The sequence below is a fragment of the Nomascus leucogenys genome, chromosome 5 (genome assembly GCF_006542625.1).
Source record: "Nomascus leucogenys isolate Asia chromosome 5, Asia_NLE_v1, whole genome shotgun sequence".
Taxonomy (NCBI): domain Eukaryota; kingdom Metazoa; phylum Chordata; class Mammalia; order Primates; family Hylobatidae; genus Nomascus; species Nomascus leucogenys.
Window position 1 is genome coordinate 64713722 of NC_044385.1, and position 19184 is coordinate 64732905.

Below are 19184 nucleotides of genomic sequence, written 5' to 3' on the forward strand. Positions count from 1 at the left end.
GAAGGTGATGGATATGTTTATGGCATAGATTGTGATGATAGTTTCAGGGGTATACACTTATATACAAACTCATGAAGATTTAGATATTAAATATGTATAGCTTTTTGTATGTTAAACATACCTCAGTAATTTTAAACCAAGGAACTCATTATAATCATATCTAACCAGATTTCAGTAAAAACTCAAGCATATGAAAGCTTCAGAGTTTTAGAAGTATTATAAAGGTACTTCCCTTCATTCTCTGAATCTTTCTCAAAGTAGAAAGTTTGTGGTTTTTTGAATGAAAAAAGGAGAGAGAAAAAAGAAATAGGGGAGGTTCAGTAGAGGGATAATATTAGAAGACCTTCTGAAAAGGAACCTAGTGCACAAATGAAGAGGCCACCCTTGGTTAGGTTGAGGAAGGGTTCCTACATAGAAACAAGAACAAATTGAATAATATCAGTTAGCAAGTGAAGGGTGGGCAAGATAGACATTCTTTTATGGTGGTTTATAGTGTCTTAGTGGAACAGGAAGGTCTTCACCAAAAAATGAACAGAAGTAAATAAAGGTTTGATAAAGGAGGAGAAGGTACTAAAGACTCTTCTAAAAGAATATGATTTTGAGGACTATAGAGAGAGGAGTAGAATTTCTGCAGAGCATCAAAAGTCTCACTTCTTATTTTAGTTCATATACTAAAAGTAAAATAAGGCCAGGCACGATGGTTTATGCCTGTAATCCCAGTGCTTTGAAAGGTTGGGGTGAGAGGATTGCTTGAGGCCTAGAGCTTGAGGCCAGCCTGAGGAATGCAGTGAGACCCCTTCTTTACAAAAAATGTTAGAAGTTACCCAAACATGGTGGTTAGCACCTTTAGTCCTCGGTACTCAGGAGGCTGAGGCAGGAGGAACCCTTGAGCACAGGAGTTCAAGGATACAGTGAGCAATGATTGCACCACTGCACTGTTCTGTCTGGGTGACAGAACAAAATTCTGTTCCTTAGTAAAGAGAAAATAAAACAAAAAAGTAAAATAAATTATTTGGAGAAGAGTATGGTAAACATGCATATCCTCCATTTAAGAAAAAATGGATAATGCATGCTAAGAGACACTCCCACCAGCACCATGACCATTTACAAATGCCATGGCAATGTCAGGAAGTTACTCTATAGGGTCTAAGAAGGGAGGAACTCTCAGTTCTGGGAATTGCCCACCCCTTTCCCAGAAAACTCATGAATAATCCACCCCTTGTTTAGCATATCATCAAGAAATAACTATAAGTATACTCCAGTCAAGCAGCCCATGCCGCTGCTCTGCCTATGGAGTAGCCACTCTTTATTCCCTAACTTTTTTTCTTTTTTGAGACTGAGTCTTGCTCTGTCACCCAGGCTGGAGTGCTGGAGTACAGTAGCATGATCTTGGCTCACTGCAACCTCTGTCTCCTAGGTTCAAGCAATTCTCCTGCCTCAGCCTCCCAAGCAGCTGGGACTACAGGCGCACGCCACTATGCCCAGCTAATTTTTATATTTTTATTAGAGACAGGGTTTCACCATATTGGCCAGGCTGGTCTCGAACTCCTGACCCTGTGATCCACCTGCCTCAACCTCCCAAAGTGCTGGGATGACAGGCATGAGCCATCGTGCCTGGCCTGTTCCTTTACTTTCTTAATAAACTTGCTTTCACTTTAATCTATGGACTTGTGTGAATTCTTTCTTGGGAGGGGTCCAAGAACCCTCTCTTGGGCTCTGGGTCAGGACCCCTTTTTGGTAACATTGGTGAGAATATGGAGAAACTGAAACTCTTGAGCACTGTTGTCATGAGAATGTAAAATGGTGTAGCCACTAAGGTAAACAGTATGGTGGCTTCTCAAAAAATTAAAGAGAGAATTACACTATGATCCAGCAATTCTACTTCTGGGTATATATTAATAATAATATATACTAAATAATATATACTACCAATAATAACCAAGCTTGACTTATCCTGCTATACTCCCCAACACTGAGTACTTCAGACATCAGATGTGTATGGGGTTCTCCCCACACACCAAGTAAGTAACCAGCTCTGCAGCGTGGACACCAACTGGGTGTCCTCTAATTCAATTCAATTCTGACACTATCTACCTGGAGAGAGCATCAGATCCCACAGGTTGAGTGCTCAGTCCACAAGACTGCCCCCCACTTCCTATGCCAATTGCAAGCCCCAGATTGCTTTACCTGCACTTCTGACTGACTGGCTATAAATGGGGGATCCCCACCTCTGGTCCAATTAATTTGTTAGAGTGGCTCACAGAACTCAGGAAGATACTTAACTTACATTTACCAGTTTTTTATAAAGAATATTACAAAGGATATTGATGAAAAGATGCCTAGGGTAAGAGATGAAAACAGATGTGGAGCTTTTATACCCTCCCAGGCATGCCACCCTCCAGGAACTTTCATGAGTTCAACTATTCAGAAACTTCCCACACCCTGTCATTTGCAGTTTTTATAGAAGCTTTGTTAGATAGGCATAATTGACTAAACCACTGAACACTGGTGATCAACTTAACCTTGAGCCCCTTTTTCCTCTCTAAAGGATAGGGCTAGGGCCAAAAGTCCCAACCTTCTAATCATTTCTGGTGACCAGCCCCCATCCTGAAGCTACCTAGGAGCTGCCAGCCATCTGTCAACTCATTAGCATACAAAAAGACATCACTTTGGAGATTCCAAGGATCTTAGGAGTCGTATGCCAGGAAATTGGAACAAAGACCAAATATATATTTCACAGTACAACAATACCCAAAAGAACTGAAGGCAGGGAATTGAACAGATATTTGTATACCCATGTTCATAGCAGCATTATTCACAATAGCCAAAAGGTAGAAGGAACCCAAGTGTCCATGCATGAATGAATGGATAAACAAGATGTAGTATACACATATGAGAGAATATTATTCAGTGTTAAAAAGGAAAGAAATCCTGACAAATGGATGAAACTTGAGGACATTACATTAAGTGAAATAAGCCAGTCACAAATACTATATGATTACTTATACGAGGTACCTAAAATAGTCAAGCTTATAGAAAGAGAAAGTAGAATGCGGGTTGCCAGGAGCTAGGGAAAAGAGAAAGGGGCAGTTGCTGTTTAACAGAAATAGAGTTCGTTTTGCAAGATGAAAAAGTTCTGGAAATTAGTTGTGCAACAATATGAATATATTAAACCATACTGAACTGTACACTTAAAAATGGTTACAATGGTAAATTTATGTTACATATATTTTACCGCAATTTAAAACAATCAATTGGCCATATTTGTGAAGATCTATGTGTGAGTCCTGTTCTGTTCCATTGATCTATATGTCTAAGTCTTCTCCAATACCACACTGCCTTGATTTCTGTAACTTGATAGTGTTTTTTTTTTTTGAGACAGAGTTTCACTCTTTGTCGCCCAGGCTGGAGTGCAATGGCGTAATCTCAGCTCCCTGCAATCTCCATCTCCTGGGTTCAAGCGATTCTCCTGTCTCAGCCTCCCGACTAGCTGGGATTACAAGAGGCTGCCACCACGCCTGGCTAATTTTTGTATTTTTAGTAGAGATGGGGTTTCACCTTGTTGGCCAGGCTGGTCTCGAACTCTTGACCTCAGGTGATCTGCCCACCTTGGCCTCCCAAGGTGCTGGGATTACAGGTGTGAGCCACCGTGCCCAGCCTTGATAGTGTCTTAAAATTGAACATTGCTTATTTTTTATTTGGGGGAAGGGGGTGAGGTAAGACGGATAGCTATAAACAGAACCATTAGTATTATAAATATATTCTTAAATAAACACAATGGACACAGTCTGATAAGCTTTATGCTGAGAAAGATGGGGGCATGTTATATTTCTCTGTTTTCCAGTGCCCGGGCCAGTGCCTAACTACCATGGAGAAAGCACTCAATAAATGTTTTTTTTTGTTGTTGTTTTTTTTTTGAGACAGGATATTGCTGCGTTGCCCATGCTGGAGTGCAGTGGTGCAATCATGGCTCACTGCAGCCTCCAGTTCCTGGGCTCAAGTGATCCTCCTGTCCAGGCTGTTCTTGAACTCCTGGGCTCAAGCTATCTTCCTGCTTCGGCCTCCCAAAGTGCTGGGATTACAGCACTTGAGTGCCTGGGCACTCAATAAATTTTTGACAAAAGAATAAAGATATAACTTTCTTTACCCATTGCAGCCTAAAATGCAAGAGAAGCTCTGGGATATTAGAATGAGAAGCACTCTTGGAAAAAAATTAATTTGAGCAAACAGAATATTTTCCAGTGTGCACTACAAAAAACATTTAGTCAAAAATATCCATAGAAGTGGTGCTTAGAATAGGGCAAAAGCCCAAGGGAAAACCCACCCTCACAGGGTTAATGAGAATTACAAGCAGGCTTTAGGCTGAATTGTAGTCAGGCATCAACCAGCATGCACTGGTGTGCTCTGACTCATTTCCCTGCAGCTGCTAACTAATCGAGGGTCATGCAGCACACTGACCACCTGCTCCCCCGTTGCTCCCATAGATAGAATCTGACACTGGACCTTTTTACCCAAGAATTGCTTAAGGTGTTTTTCAGATCCTGAATTCCAGCAGAATGGCTGATGCCAACCGTCTGAAAACCCCTACCAAGAAGCCGACTCAGCATCTCCTGGTCCCATGACTTCACTCCCCACTTCTCGACCAGTCAGCAATCCCCATACTTTAGCCCATCACCTGTCCAGACCCTTAAAATCCCCATCCCCAAGCCTCTCAGGGAGGCAGATTTGAAGTTTCCTCTCATCTTGTCTTCTCGTTCGGCTGCCCTACAATTATTCAACTCTTTCTCTGTTGCAATCCCCACTGTTTTGATGCATTGGTGTTACCATGCAACAGGCAATCGAACCTGGTGGTCCTATAACCACATTAAAGCGAAACTGAGAAATAAATAAATAAATGTGAAACAGACAGGTGTGACTTAGAAATTGTACATATTGGGTGTCACAACTTCCCTATACTTTGTGTTTTCATACTGACATTGTTCACACTAATAAAGTGCCAACTTTGACTGACTAATTGTGATTCTGATGATAAGGAGGAGAATAGGGAAATGGTAAGAAGATTTTAAACCACTCTCTTTTCTCATCTTCCAAGTATTTACAAGTGGCTCAATTTTTCCAAGTATGCCTTTCTTTCTACAGAACTTTCATTAAAATAAAAAACAATTCTAGATCAAGCCTTATGGACAAGAATTAATGGTTCTCCCTAATATATCCCAAATTGGTGTGTCACTTGGGCAAGTCACCACTTTCCCAGTTTCTTATTTGTCCTACATGTAACTAGGGTTTTGCAACAGATGTTACTCTTCCTTCTCCTTTCCAGGTCTGTTAGAAACTTTATTAGGAAAGCCTGAAAGTAAAATCTGTACTGTTTAAATCTGGAAAAATGTTTATACTGACTAAATAATTTCCTCAAATCTGGTCACCTTTCTATGGGAAAATTGCTCATCCTAACAATGTTTCATGCATAAAGTCATTTGGCCTCTTAACTGCATTGTTGGATATTTTTAAGACCAAAAGCTTGCTAAACCCAAAACAGCGAAAGCATTCGGTTGAAAATAAAGTGAAAAGCCATGTACGTCTTAGAGGGAGAAAACAGAGCTAATGATTTTAGGCCTTAATAGTTTCCAGATGCCGATTGGCTGCTCTGAAAAGCCATCTTTGCATTGTTCCTCCTCCAGCTCCTTGCTCGCTGTGGCTGCCTCCGCCGCAGACTCTGACAGCTTTATCGCCGGAGTCCCTGAACTCTCGCTTTCTTTTTAATCCCCTGCATCAGATCACCGGCGTGCCCCACCATGTCAGATGCAGCTGTAGACACCAGCTCTGAAATCATCACCAAGGACTTAAAGGAGAAGAAGGAAGTTGTGAAAGCGGCAGAAAATGGAAGAGACGCCCCTGCTAACAGGAATGCTAATGAGAAAAATGGGGAGCAGGAGGCTGACAATGAGGTAGATGAAGAAGGGGAAGAAGGTGGGGAGGAAGAGGAGGAGGAAAAAGAAGGTGATGGTGAGGAAGAGGATGGAGATGAAGACGAGGAAGCTGAGTCCGCTACAGGCAAGCGGGCAGCTGAAGATGATGAGAATGATGATGTCGATACCAAGAAGCAGAAGACCGACAAGGATGACTAGACAGCAAAAAAGGAAAAGCTAAACTAAACAAAAAAAGGCCGCCATGACCTATTCACCCTCCATTTCCTGTCTCAGAATCTAAACGTGGTCACCTTCCAGCATTGAGGCCCGCCCGCCCACCGTGGGCAGTGCCACCCACAGATGACGCACACTCTCCACCACCCAACCTAAACCTTAAGAATTTGCAACAGGGGAGGAAAAAAGAACCAAAACTTCCAAGGCCCTGCTTTTTTTCTTAAAAGTACTTTTAAAAAAGAAATTTGTTTGTATTTTTTATTTACATTTTATATTTTTGTACATATTGTTAGGGTAAGCCACTTTTAATGATCTCGGATGACCAAACCAGCCTTGCAACCATTCTCCGTCCTACTTCTGACTTTACTTGTGGTGTGACCATGTTCATTATAATCTCAAAGGAGAAAAAAAAAACTTGTAAAAAAAGGGCCGAGCGCAGTGGTTCACGCCTGTAATCCCAGCACTTTGGGAGGCCAAGGCGGGTGGATCACGAGGTCAGGAGATCAAGACCATCCTGGCTAACACGGTGAAACCCCGTCTTTTTTTCCCCTTTTTTTGTTTATAAAGTTGCTGGGGTTTTTTTGGCCTCTTTGACGTATGTGTGAAACAATGTTGTCCAACAATAAACAGGAATTTTATTTTGCTGAGTTGTTCTTTAAAAAATGGTTGCAATATCCCAGAGAGAAAAGTAATAAACAAGTAGGCTTTCAAAAATATCAAGGTTATTGGTATTTGAAATCAAACTATGGCTAGGCACGGTGGCTCACGCCTGTAATCCCAGCACTCTGGGAGGCTGAGGAGGGAGGATCACTTCAGGCCAGAAGTTCGAGACCAGCCTGGCCAACATGGTGAAACCCCGTCTCTACTAAAAATACAAAAACTAGCCAGGTGTGGTGGTGCACATCTGTAATCCCAGCTACTTGGGAGGCTGAGGCAGGAGAACCACTTGAACCTGGGAGGCGGAGGTTGCAGTAAGCCAAGATCACACCACTGCACTACAGTCTGGGTGACAGAGTGAGACTCCATTTCAAAAAATTTTAAAAATAAAATCAAACCGTTAAGAGTAGTTCAGACCTTCCCCTAACACTTGCAGGGCCCAGACTAAGAATGCAAAAGAAGGCCCAAATATCCCATATTCAGGTATTTAAGTTGCAAATCGAATTAAACTGTCAGAGAAAACATGCTGTATCCTCCTAGCTTGACAAATGCGCCCTTCTAAAACATTAAACTTTTTTTTGGTGGGGGGTGGGGTGGAGGGGACGGAGACTCGCTCTGATGCCCAGGCTGGAGTGCAGTGGCATGATCTTGGCTTGCTGCAACCTCCACCTCCCGAATTCAAGCAATTCTCCTGCCTCAGCCTCCCAAGTAGCAGGATTACAGGCATGGGCCACCACACCTGGCTAATTTTTGTAATTTTTTAGTAGAGACAGGGTTTCACCATTTTGACCAGGCTGGTCTCAAACTCGTGACCTCAGGTGATCGGCCCACCTCAGCTTCCCAAAGTGCTGGGATTACAGAACATTAAGCTTTTAAAATTGGTTTAAAGCTCTATTTCTCCTAAGGTAAAAAAAATGGAGCTAGTGCAATGGTGTGCACCTATAAACTCAGCTACCCAAGAGGCTGAGGCAGAAGGATTGCTTGGCTCGAGAGTTTGAGACCAGCCTGGGCAACACAGCGAGACCTTGTCTCAAAAAAAAAAGAAAAAAGGCAAAATGTCAAGATAATTGAGTGTGATTACGGTTGAATGTGTCTGGATGCTCTTATGATAAGCTGGTGATTTGGGGATGAGTAATAAAATAAAATACATATTGCATTTTTTTTTTTTTTGGCCTTCACTTATTTTATTTTCCAAGATGGAGTCTCATGCTGTCACCCAGGCTGGAGTGCAGTGGCACGATCTTGGCTCACTGCAACCTCCGCCTCCTGGGTTGAAGCAATTCTCCTGCCTCAGCCTCCTGAGTATCTGGGATTACAGGCATGCACCACCATGCTAGGCTAATTTTTGTATTTTTAGTAGAGACGGAGTTTCACCATGTTGGCCAGGCTTCTGTCGAACTCGTGACCTCATGATCTGCCTGCCTTGGCCTCCCAAAGTGCTGGGATTACAGGTGTGAGCCACCACGCCCGGCCCACTTACGTTATTATAATTGAAATCTGCACATAATTTATGCTGTACCGGCAGTATAGTTGCTTGTTACATCTAGTCCTACATACATACAAATGTAAGAATAGCATGCATCATTCAGTGTTACAAAATGTTTCTCAGGTGCTATACGCAACTGTGGTGAATACCAAAGTAATTTAAGTACCTCAGGAATCAGAATTGGAATGTGAAAAGAACATGAATGCTCAGCATACCAATATTTCAATTAGCCAAGAGCTAATTGCTTTCATGCTATCCACATGTAAGGATTTGGCAGGCAATTTTGTTTTTTTCTTTCCTAAATGCTTCCTCCTCTGGAATCCTTCCTCTAACTGGAACAGTATCTGCTTTGACATCAGTGGCATACAACCCACAAACTCTCATGACCTTTGTATGCAGGTGCCTTGTGTTTTGGGAGCCAAGATACATCCCTTGGTGAGCAGTGTTGCACATAAGCATTGGTGTTTAGGGCTTTAGGTCATGCTGTGCCAGCACAGGGCATGGGGTCCTGAGAGATGAAAGTACCATTTGCCTGTAACAAAGCAACATAGGTATTGGGGTGCATAAAATGTTTTGGGGTGCCAGGGTTCAGAGCAGGGTCCCTCTTGCCTGGGTCTGAAGGAGATATTGCTGCACTTCATAAACAAAACATTTGTACTAATTATGCCAAGAAAATTCTTTGTTCAACCTGATTCTACCCCTTTTAGGTATCCAATATAATAAATTACAACTCCACAGTATCGATGTCTTCTTAAAGTAGAATTATAAGAACGATAGAGAAATATAGTAATAAGGGAAACAATAAATTGGGGTCTCGTTCACTAGCAAATCGTGCCTGTTCATTGTTGAAAATGTGAAAATTAAGGTAAATAGCATTATTTCCTAAAGCATGTACACAGGGTAGAACTGTTGTAATTGTGTTTTTGTTTTTTTTGCATTTCAAAAAGTTTCCTAGGCCAGGCGCAGTGGCTCACACCTGTAATCCCAGCACTGTGGGAGGTCGAGATGGGCAGATCGCCTGAGGTCAGGAATTCGAGACCAGCCTGGCCAACATGGTGAAACCTCGTCTCTACTAAAAATTACCTGTTTTCCCTAGTTCATTCAACAGTGGGATTCCTGTGGACTTATGTTTTCTAGTTTTGTGGGGGAAAATCAGAACTACTTTCCCAGAGGAAGTGAAAGTTAAGCTGAGACTTAAGGAGGTGGCATTCAGCCAGGTGAAGGGCAGTAATCCAGGTAAAGTATCGAACTATATATCCCCCCAGTTCTCAGTAGTGCTCAGGGGACATTCCCATTAGTGATGATTCATGTGGCAGTGAGTGGGAGAGGCAGCTGACTGCCACGCAGGACAACTGTTGTTTTACTCCTAGCTATCTCTCTTGCCCAAGCAGTAGTATACAAGTGCACATGTCATATATTAAAAAATATATATTCAATATATACAAATATGTATCATATATTATTTATATTATATATATCTATAGGTATCCATCTATCTATCTAGGAAACAACATAAGAACTGTAAGAGCTGGTCCCTTGCATTGGAGAAGTTTATACAGCAGTGAAGGATATAAACAGGAGAATCAGACTTAGGGAAAGTGAATAAGGAAAAAACATCATGAAATGCCAGGTGAGTGAGTGACCTGCATCATACTTGCACTTAAAGCTTCATCTCTTCACTCCCTGAACAGCCAGTGAAAGAGAAAGCAAGGATAGGGGAACTGGCTAACAGCTGGTTTTGATGTCTTGTCCCACCAAGAACTCCTTTCTGGCCTGGAGCAATGGCTCACGCCTGTAATCCCAGCACTTTGGAGGCTAAGGCGGGCGGATCACTTGAGGCCAGGAGTTTGAGACCAGTCTGGCCAACATGGTGAACCCTGTCTCCACAAAAAATACAAAAATTAGCCAGGCATGATGGCGCACACCTGTAGTCCCAACTACTCAGGAGGCTAAGGCATAAGAATTGCTTGAACCCGGAAGGTGGATTTGCAGTGAGCTGAGATCGTGCCACTGCACTCCAGCCTGGGTGACAGAGTAAGACTCTGTCTCTGGGAAAAAAAAAAAAAAAAAAAGAAGTTCTTTCTGATATCTGGAACACCTTCTGTCAAAAAGAAAAACACCACCAAAAGAAACTAGTCACTCCATTACAGTGTGCAGGTAAAGAGCACTGAGTTAGACCTCTTCCTCCAAGGGCTGGTCCCAAGCTGCAACCTGGGCACTCCTATAGCTAGATGTCTGCGGTGTGCAGCGGCTCCCCAGCCCGAGGCCTTTGCGGAGGCTGGGCTCATCCCACTCACCTAGACCTGGTGAAGGGGGAAGGGAGGAGGGCCAAAGGTGTGGGGCAAGGGAGGGTGAGGAGAAAGAAGGAAGACAGAGACTTCAGCACTCCATGGTCAATGGCATAAAGGAGGGCCGGCCACCTGCTGTCAGGGCCACTATCACAACCTCCTGCTACTCCCATGCATGGGAGGGGCAGGGCTGGGCCTGGGTGCTACCTGGGAGGGGCATCCATCCGTAATCTGGATCCAGGCCCCACCTGTGCCCCTTCCCCTCTGGAACTCCCACCCTCACCCTCGTCTCTCTGCCTGGTTCAGCCTTTCCTTCAGGGGAAACCTCTGGCACTATTTGTCCAGTAAAATCAGGGCCCCGGCTTTATTCTGGGAAGCTCTGAATAATAATTACTGGGGAGAAGAGGGAGGAAGTAACGCGGTAAATCAAGAAAGGAGTGGGCGCTGATGAGGTCCCCACCACTGTGTTGTCACTGTGCTGTTGTGGTGCTGCTGTCAGCGCACCCGGGCCCATCCAAACCTTTCCATTTCTTACCTATGTTTGGTCTCATTCATTCACATCTAGAAATGTATTCAAATGAAAAACAATCCAGGATATATGCATACGTTAATTTTCAGGGATGTTTAGCAAGGCTATTTGTGGTAGAAAAATTGGAAGCTACATAAATAACTAACAATACTGATTCTAAATCACGGAAATTCGTTTAGTAAAACTTTTTTTTTTTTTTTTTTTTTGAGACAGAGTCTAGCTCTGTCACCCGGGCTGGAGTGCAGTGGTGCGATCTCAGCTCACTGCAACCTCTGCCTCCCAGGTTCAAGTGATTCTCCTACCTTAGCCTCCCAAGTAGCTGGGATTACAGGCGCCCACCACCATGCCCAGCTATTTTTTGTATTTTTAGTAGAGACGGAGTTTCACTGTGTTGGCCAGGCTGGTCTCAAACTCCTGACCTCATGATCTGCCCACCTCAGCCTCCCAAAGTGCTGGGATCACAAGCATGAGTCACTGTGCCTGACCAGATTTTTTTTTTAGACAGGGTCTCACTCTTTGCCCAGAATGCAGTACAGTGGCATGATCATGACTCACTACAGTCTCCAGTTCCTGGGATCAACCGATCCTCCTGCCTCAGCTTCCTGAGTAGCTGGGATTACAGATTCATACCACCACCCTTGGCTAATTTGTGTGTGTGTGTGTGTGTGGAGATGGGGGTCTCTCTGTGTTGCCCAGGCTGGTCTTGAACTCCTGGGCTGAAGCCATCCTTGCGCCTCGGTCTCCTGAAGTGCTGGGATTGTAGGTATGGGCCACCACACCCAGCCTTTTGGTAGAATTTATTGCGCACATTTAAAGTCATTTTATGGGAGAATATTTATGATTGACAGCAAATGCTCACTATAGGCCAGGTGCAGTGGCTCACGCTTATAATCCCAGCACTTTGGGAGGCCGAGGCAGGTGGATCACTTGAGGACAGGAGTTCGATGCCAGCCTGGCCAACATGGTGAAAGCCTGTCTGTACTAAAGATACAAAAATTAGCTGGGCGAGGTGCCTGTAGTCCCAGCTACTTGGGAAGCTTGGGAAGCTGAGTGGGGAGAATTGCTTGAACTCCGGAGGTGGAGGTTGCAGTCAGCGGGGATCATGCCACTGCACTCCAGCTGGGCAACAGAGGGAGGCTCTGTCTCAAAAAAAAAAAAAAAAGCCTACTATATATTGAGTGGGGAGAAAGCAGTTTACAAAACAGGTTTTGGCGGGCTTCAGAAGAAAACAGGGAGATATAATATGGGTGGGAGGAGACAGGAAAGTGGTATCTCTAGGTAGCTGGCTGCTAGGAATAAATTTTATGCCATGTTATTTTTGCAAAGATAAGAGAAAAAAGGATATTTTTTTAAATTGCGGGGGTCAGCAGTTCACTCACCGGTGCTTGTGGGCTTTGTTCCCTCCCTGGAAAGGGACGGAGAATTCCACATCCAGAGGGAACCCTGCCGTCCATGGTTCTGAGCTTCAAGTCACTAGGACTTCTTTTAAACTTGTGTGCCAAGGAGACTCCGATGTTGGCCTCAGTTCCCAGGCTGAACTCAGCAGCTCAGCCCACGAAAACTTCTGTATTGAGACAAAGGAAAGGAGCTGTCAGAAAGCAACACCTACTGTCCTGAACTTGACACTAAGAAAGAGGACAAGTGATAAAGAAGCTGAAGACGGGTGGTAGAGAGAGGTATAAAATTCCAGCCCCTCAACCTAGAAATGTTAGTAGAATCAGCAACAGCTTAATAGACCAAGAGTCAAAATCCCCCGATGAAGATTCTTCATAAGAAAAAAGAAAGAAGACAGGGATATAACTCATCAGCAGCTGCAGGGCAGGCCATGCAAGACGGAGGAAAGAACAAAAATTTTCCAAAAAATCAAAATTGGAACTCTAAACTTTTCAGGTCCCGGCTTACTTTTTAAATCTCAAGCTAAGGCCGGGTGTGGTGGCTTACGCTTGTAATCCCAGCACTTTGGGAGGCCGAGGCGGGCGGATCACGAGGTCAGGAGATCAAGACCACGGTGAAACCCCGTCTCTACTAAAAATACAAAAAATTAGCCTGGCGTGGTCGTGGGTGCCTGTAGTCCCTACTCGGAGAGGCTGAGGCAGGAGAATGGCGTGAACCCGGGAGGCGGAGCTTGCAGTGAACTGAGATTGCGCCACTGCACTCCAGCCTGGGTGACAGAGCGAGACTCCGTCTCAAGGAAAAAAAAAAAAAAAAATCTCAAGCTAATCAGAACTTTGCCAGGGCCAAATGTAGTGGGCCTCCATCACCAAGTGTTCTTCCCAAACCACCAAGCTGTTTCCTTTAATTCTTCCGATAAGGAAATAATGACATTTTAACTTAAAACCTTACTTAAAGTACAGGTACAAAATAAGATAAAGTACTAATGTTTACATTTAGCTATGTTTACAGATAGTTGTCAAGTGGTCTAAAACAAATACACCAAGGGATTAATGTATTTGTGTAGAACTGTTAATTAATGTAAAAAATAAAATTGACTTCATCTCATTTGTTTTATGTGTTGGGTGCACTGTGATGTAATGATAGCATCAGTGCAACTTAAAGTAACTAAATGAATAATTGTACTAAATATTAAGTGTTCTCAAATGAGTTCTTTTTTTTTTTTTTTTTGAGATAGAATCTTGCTCTGTCACCCAAGCAGAAGTGCAGTGGTGCAGTCTTGGCTCACTGCAACCTCTGCCTCCCGGGTTCAGGTGATTCTCCTGCCTCAGCCTCCTGAGTAGCTGGGATTATAGGCGTGCACCACTACACCCAGCTAATTTTTATATTTTTTGTAGAGACGGGGTTTCACCACGTTGGCCAGACTGGTCTCAAACTCCTGACCTCAAGTGATCCGCCTGCCTTGGCCTCCCAGAGTGCTGAGATCACAGGCATGCACCACTACACCCAGCCTCAAATAAGTTAACTTTTAAGTGAAACCATTCAAATTTAGATTTGGGAACTAGCAAGGGAATCAACTTTTTCTATTGAATGTTGGGGGAAAATAGTAATATAAGATTATTATTCATGATAGTAGATTGCTGAATGTGAATCAGATTGTAAACATCTAGCTAAGACACAGGATTAAGAAGTAGGTAAACTTCTGAAAGTTCAGTATACTAGAAGCACTCAAACCAGTAATATGCCAACAACCTGATGCACTGCCAAAAGAAAATGTGAAGTTTTCCTAATAGTTGCATTTTAGTAAATTGTACAGTGGTGAAACTGGAAAGGGCACTTGGGGTGTATTATAACGAGGCACAGTATACCCCAATGTCCCTTTCTCTAAATGCAGTGGATAGGTGTCTGCCAACAAATACACCAAAACCATTTTTTTTTTTTGAGATGGAGTCTCTCTCTGTCACCCAGGCTGGAGTACAGGGGCACGATCTCTGCTCTCTGCAAGCTCCGCCTCCCAGGTTCAAGCCATTCTCCTGCCTCAGCCTCCCAAGTAGCTGGGACTACAGGTGCCCACCACGACGCCCGGCTAATTTTTTTGTATTTTTAGTAGAGATGGGGTTTCACCGTGCTAGCCAGGATGGTTTCGATCTCCTGACCTCGTGATCTGCCTGCCTCGGCCTCCCAAAATGCTGGGATTACAGGCGTGAACCACTGCGCCTGGCCCAAAATCATTAAAAAAAAAATAAGACATCATTTAACGGTACCTCAATAGCTTTCAAAATACATTTTTATGGCTGGGCACGGTGGCTCACACCTGTAATCCCAGCACTTTGGGAGGCCGAAGCAGGCGGATCCAAGGTCAGCAGTTTGAGACTAGCCTGACCAACATGATGAAACCCGGTCTCTACTAAAAATACAAAAATTAGCCAGGCATGGTGGCACATGCCTGTAATTCCAGTTTACTCAGGAGGCTGAGGGAGGAGAATCGCTTGAACCTAGGAGGCAGAGGTTGCAGTGAGCCAAGATCTCGCTACTGCATTCCAGCCCAGGCAACAGAGCGGACTCCGTCTCAAAAACAAAACAAAACATTTTTATATTACGGCACTGCCTAAGCTATTCTGATAGTAATATGACCTCATCATTTCTGCAAAGCTTGCCTTGGGGAGAGGAAGCTTGCTTTGGAGACTTGTATAATGTGAAAGTTTTAAGTAACTAGGGAAGAAAGAGCCATGTAAATACATGTAATAAACCTATAGCATATGTAAAGTTTTCTTGGCCTTTGTCCTACAAAAATGGAGTATTTTGGTATGAATTTGCTGAATATGAGTGTGGACTGTTTTTTGTTTTTGTTTTATAGTATGGCCTAATTTTAAAGGTCCAAAATAATTTTTTTTTGAAAAAAATCACTTTATTCTGGCCGGGTGCAGTGGCTCACGCCTGTATGTAATCCCAACACTTTGGGAGGCTGAGGCGGGCAGATCTAGCATGGGCGACAGAGCCAGACTCCATCTCAAAAACACAAACAAACAAAAAAAAGAACTTTATCTTAAACTAAAATCTGTTGCCAGGCGCAGTGGCTCACACCTGTAATCCCAGCACTTTGAGAGGCCAAGACGGGCAGATCACTTGAGGTCAGGAGTTCGAGACCAGCCTTGCCAACATAGCGAAACCCCATCTCTATTTTTTTTTTTTTTTCAGATGGAGTCTCGCTCTGTCACCCAGGCTGGAGTGCAGTGGCACAATCTCGGCTCACTGCAACCTCTGCCTCCCAGAATCAAGCAATTCTCCTGCCTCAGCCTCCTGACTAGCTGGGATTACAGGTGCCCACAACCACGCCCAGCTAATTTTCATATTTTTAGTAGAGACGGGGTTTCACCATGTTGGCCAGGCTGGTCTCAAACTCCTGACTTCGTGATCCACCCGCCCCGGCCTCCCAAAGTGCTGGGGTTACAGGTGTGAGCCACTGCGCCCAGCGATAATTTGCATTTTTAACTGCTTCCCAGGTGATGCTGATGCTGATGGTCCAGGAACCACACTTTCGAGAATCACGGAAACAAAGTGTTATAATCAACAACAAAATCTGCATAATTCTGTCTCCCTTTTGTCTCAACTAACAGCTTGAGGGAAAGAAAATAGATTTATTAAGTATCATCCAGTATACACATAATGTCATTTTATTTAATTCTCACAACACTCTACAACATAATTGTTACATTATTTTGTGGAGGAGGATGTTACACCTCAGAAATTAAGCAACTTGCTCAACATTATACAGTAAGGAAGGGGTGAGCAAATGTGTTTGACTTCAAAATCTACATTCTCTGTTATACCTTGCCGCTTCTAACGATGTTTAGCCAGCAGAATTGTATTAGCCCAGAATTTTAACTTCATTCTACCTTCTATGTGGTGGTCTTCTACTTTATTGTAGTCTATTTTAAAATTTTTGTTATAAACTGGTTCAAATTATCTAAAGAAGGCCAGGCACGGTGGCTCATGCCTGTAATCCCAGCACTTTGGGAGTCTGAGGCAGGCAGATCACTTGAGATCAGGAGCTCGAGACCAGCCTGGCCAACATGGTGTATTATAATACACAATAAAAGATGGCTATTAAAATTATAACTTGGGGGAAGTGTAAACCACACTAACCACATGACAAAAGACATTATGAAGAAACACATCTTACTGCTCACTGGTAGCACAGGTCATTGTTCCTTAGGAGCTGGTCCGCCATATTCTCCACTCGCACAAAACAGCTGGGCACCGCTTTGTAAACGAGGGGAGTGTCTCTCACATCGCCAAGTACTAACCAATAACCATATCACATACCTCTACTACACAGAAATTCAATTCTATCACTCTCCTGTATAAACACAGAACCCCATCTCTCTATCAGAGACACATATACTACATTCTCAGAATATATAACCCTAATAACCACTTACTGAAAAATACAAGCACATTGTGTAGTCTACAATTTACAAATAATGATATACACTACTTTTTATTTAAATTCCACATAAGTAAGTCATTCTCATAGAAGCTTTTCTTGACTTTGGCCACACTCTTGCTTCCACAACCAACTTGTGCTACCAAGTGAACAGACTATGAGTAAAGGCCTGTTCTTCCACTTTGCAGCTGCTCATATCATTGACAAATGAGCGTATGCTGGCTGATCATTCTGATTAAGTCAACAAGCTTCACAACTCACTCAATGAGGTCGTCGGTGAGAACTTCACTGATGTTACCAGGACAGGAGCTACTTCTTTGCTGAACGGCATCACGTTTCAACTACTGAGGTTTTCCTCAAGCTTTTGCATTGTTTGGAATGTGAGGGGCACAGCCGAGACAAACTTTGGGGTTCCCACTGCATTGTTAAACCTCCCCCTTCACTTCAAGTCCAGGCGAGCAAGGGAAAGGAGCGCGGCCTGGGCGTCCCGCAGGGCCCCGCTAAGGACCGCTCCCGCCTTGAGCGCAGCCACAGGCCCTCCCACAAGGATGGGGTCGCCCCGCAGACACTGGTGACCAGCGGAAGCATGACCAGGAGGCGATTACCTTCTAATCACAAATAACTTTATTTTTAGGTAACACCACGGAGGACCCCATGAGAGCGAAGGCCGTTGGGTAACCGCCCTTTCCGCTCGCGCTGCGCCGTCTCCCTGTCCCTAACCACCTGCAACCAATGCTGGGAGCGGTCGAGGGCGGCTGGCTGCGCGCTGGAACCCCGCCCGCCTGGAGGCTCGTGCGCAGGCGCGCGGGGCAGGCCTGGAGCCCGCCCTGGGAGGGCCCCGCAGGAGATGGGGAATGGAGGGACGCTGCACCTGGGCGCTTCCTGGGGCCAGGCGACGCCTCCTCCTTGGAGCCTCCAAGACCGTCCCTCCTAGAAAGAAGCGAGTCTGACCGGGCGTGGTGGCTCACGCCTGTAATCCCAGCACTTTGGGACGCCGAGGCGGGTGGATCACCTGAGGTCAGGAGTTCGAGACCAGCCTGGCCAACATGGTGCAATCCTGTCTCTACCAAAAATACAAAAATTAGCTGGGCGTGGTGGCGCGCACTTGTAGTCCCAGCTACTCGGGGCTGAGGCAGGAGAATTGCTTGAACCCAGGAGGCGGAGGCTGCAGTAAGAGGAGATCACACCACTGCACTTCAAGGTGGGAGCGAGACTCCATCTAAAAAATAAATAAATAAAACTAGTACAGAAGCAAGTCACTGACCTGAGTTTGTAATAGCTTCAGAAGAAACTTTCATCATCAGATCCTTTCTGCTCATTTGCAGGATTCCTATCGTCTGTCTCCACCTGATGACACTGAAGAGCCTTCATGTCTACGACGGCCCAGGGCCTCAAGTGCAGAGACTGAGAGCTCTGCCAGACACAGCATGGACCCGCCATTTCTCTACCGTTCAGTGATTGGGTGGAAGAGCATCTGTCCTCTCAACAGGGGATCCAAGCCCTGAGATGTTGTTTCTCAGCAGTTAGTGTGGCCCAGGACTTCCTGTGGGCATGCTCAGCGAGCAGGGGCCAGAGGGCTTTTAGCCACCACCTTCTATGGCCAGTCTTCACAAATTACCTTTGGCTAATTTGATTGTCTCTCCTCCTGGGGTCTAGGACTTCAAACACATACAGAAGCGATTGCAGAATTGAGACAAGACACTTCCACAGTATACTTTTTGTGTCAGTGGCTCAGAAAAAGACTCATTCAAATCCTGTATCAAAGCCATGTGTGAGCATCTCGAGAAAGCATCGGCTGACTGACTTGACAAGGGAGGAAGCAACCAAGAATTCTGCCCTTCTTCAGTGCCTGAGTGTGATATTTTGCTCAATATCCCTCTTAGATGAAGTTACTGATTGAAAATCATTTAAGTTTTTGCCCCGTGATAAAAGATCGAGTCCTCAGAAAGATCTCCAAAGCATTTACTGTTTGTTTGGTTTGGTTTGGTTTTGGTAAGTTTACCATGATTTTGCTTGAATTGCTCTCCGTTGATCTTCTCAGCTAAGATCAAGGTAGAGTTGCACAGCGGAAGAGGGCTGCATATAAGGAGGCAGCTCTGTCTCAGAGGACAAAAGGCCTGGGAGCACCCAGACAGGCAGTCACTGCATGGAGGTCACTCTCCTCCCAGTGGCCACTGTGGAGGCATTTCATAGAAATGCTCGCTGGACCATTCAGGTTTAGAGTTGGGACAAAACTGAGAACTCA

The 19184-nt window shown here is 44.4% G+C and overlaps 1 protein-coding gene and 1 pseudogene across 1 annotated transcript; both read left to right on the plus strand.

Moving 5' to 3' along the window:
- The first annotated feature begins 4808 nt into the window (after positions 1 to 4808).
- LOC100602135 (prothymosin alpha-like) lies at positions 4809 to 6153 on the plus strand. Its single transcript, XM_003276106.3, has one exon. The coding sequence runs from the start codon at positions 5793 to 5795 to the stop codon at positions 6123 to 6125; it is 333 nt and encodes a 110-aa protein (XP_003276154.2). The 5' UTR covers positions 4809 to 5792; the 3' UTR covers positions 6126 to 6153.
- Positions 6154 to 9906: 3753 nt separating this feature from the next.
- On the plus strand, positions 9907 to 18444 carry LOC115835056 (annotated as a pseudogene).
- Positions 18445 to 19184: the final 740 nt, after the last annotated feature.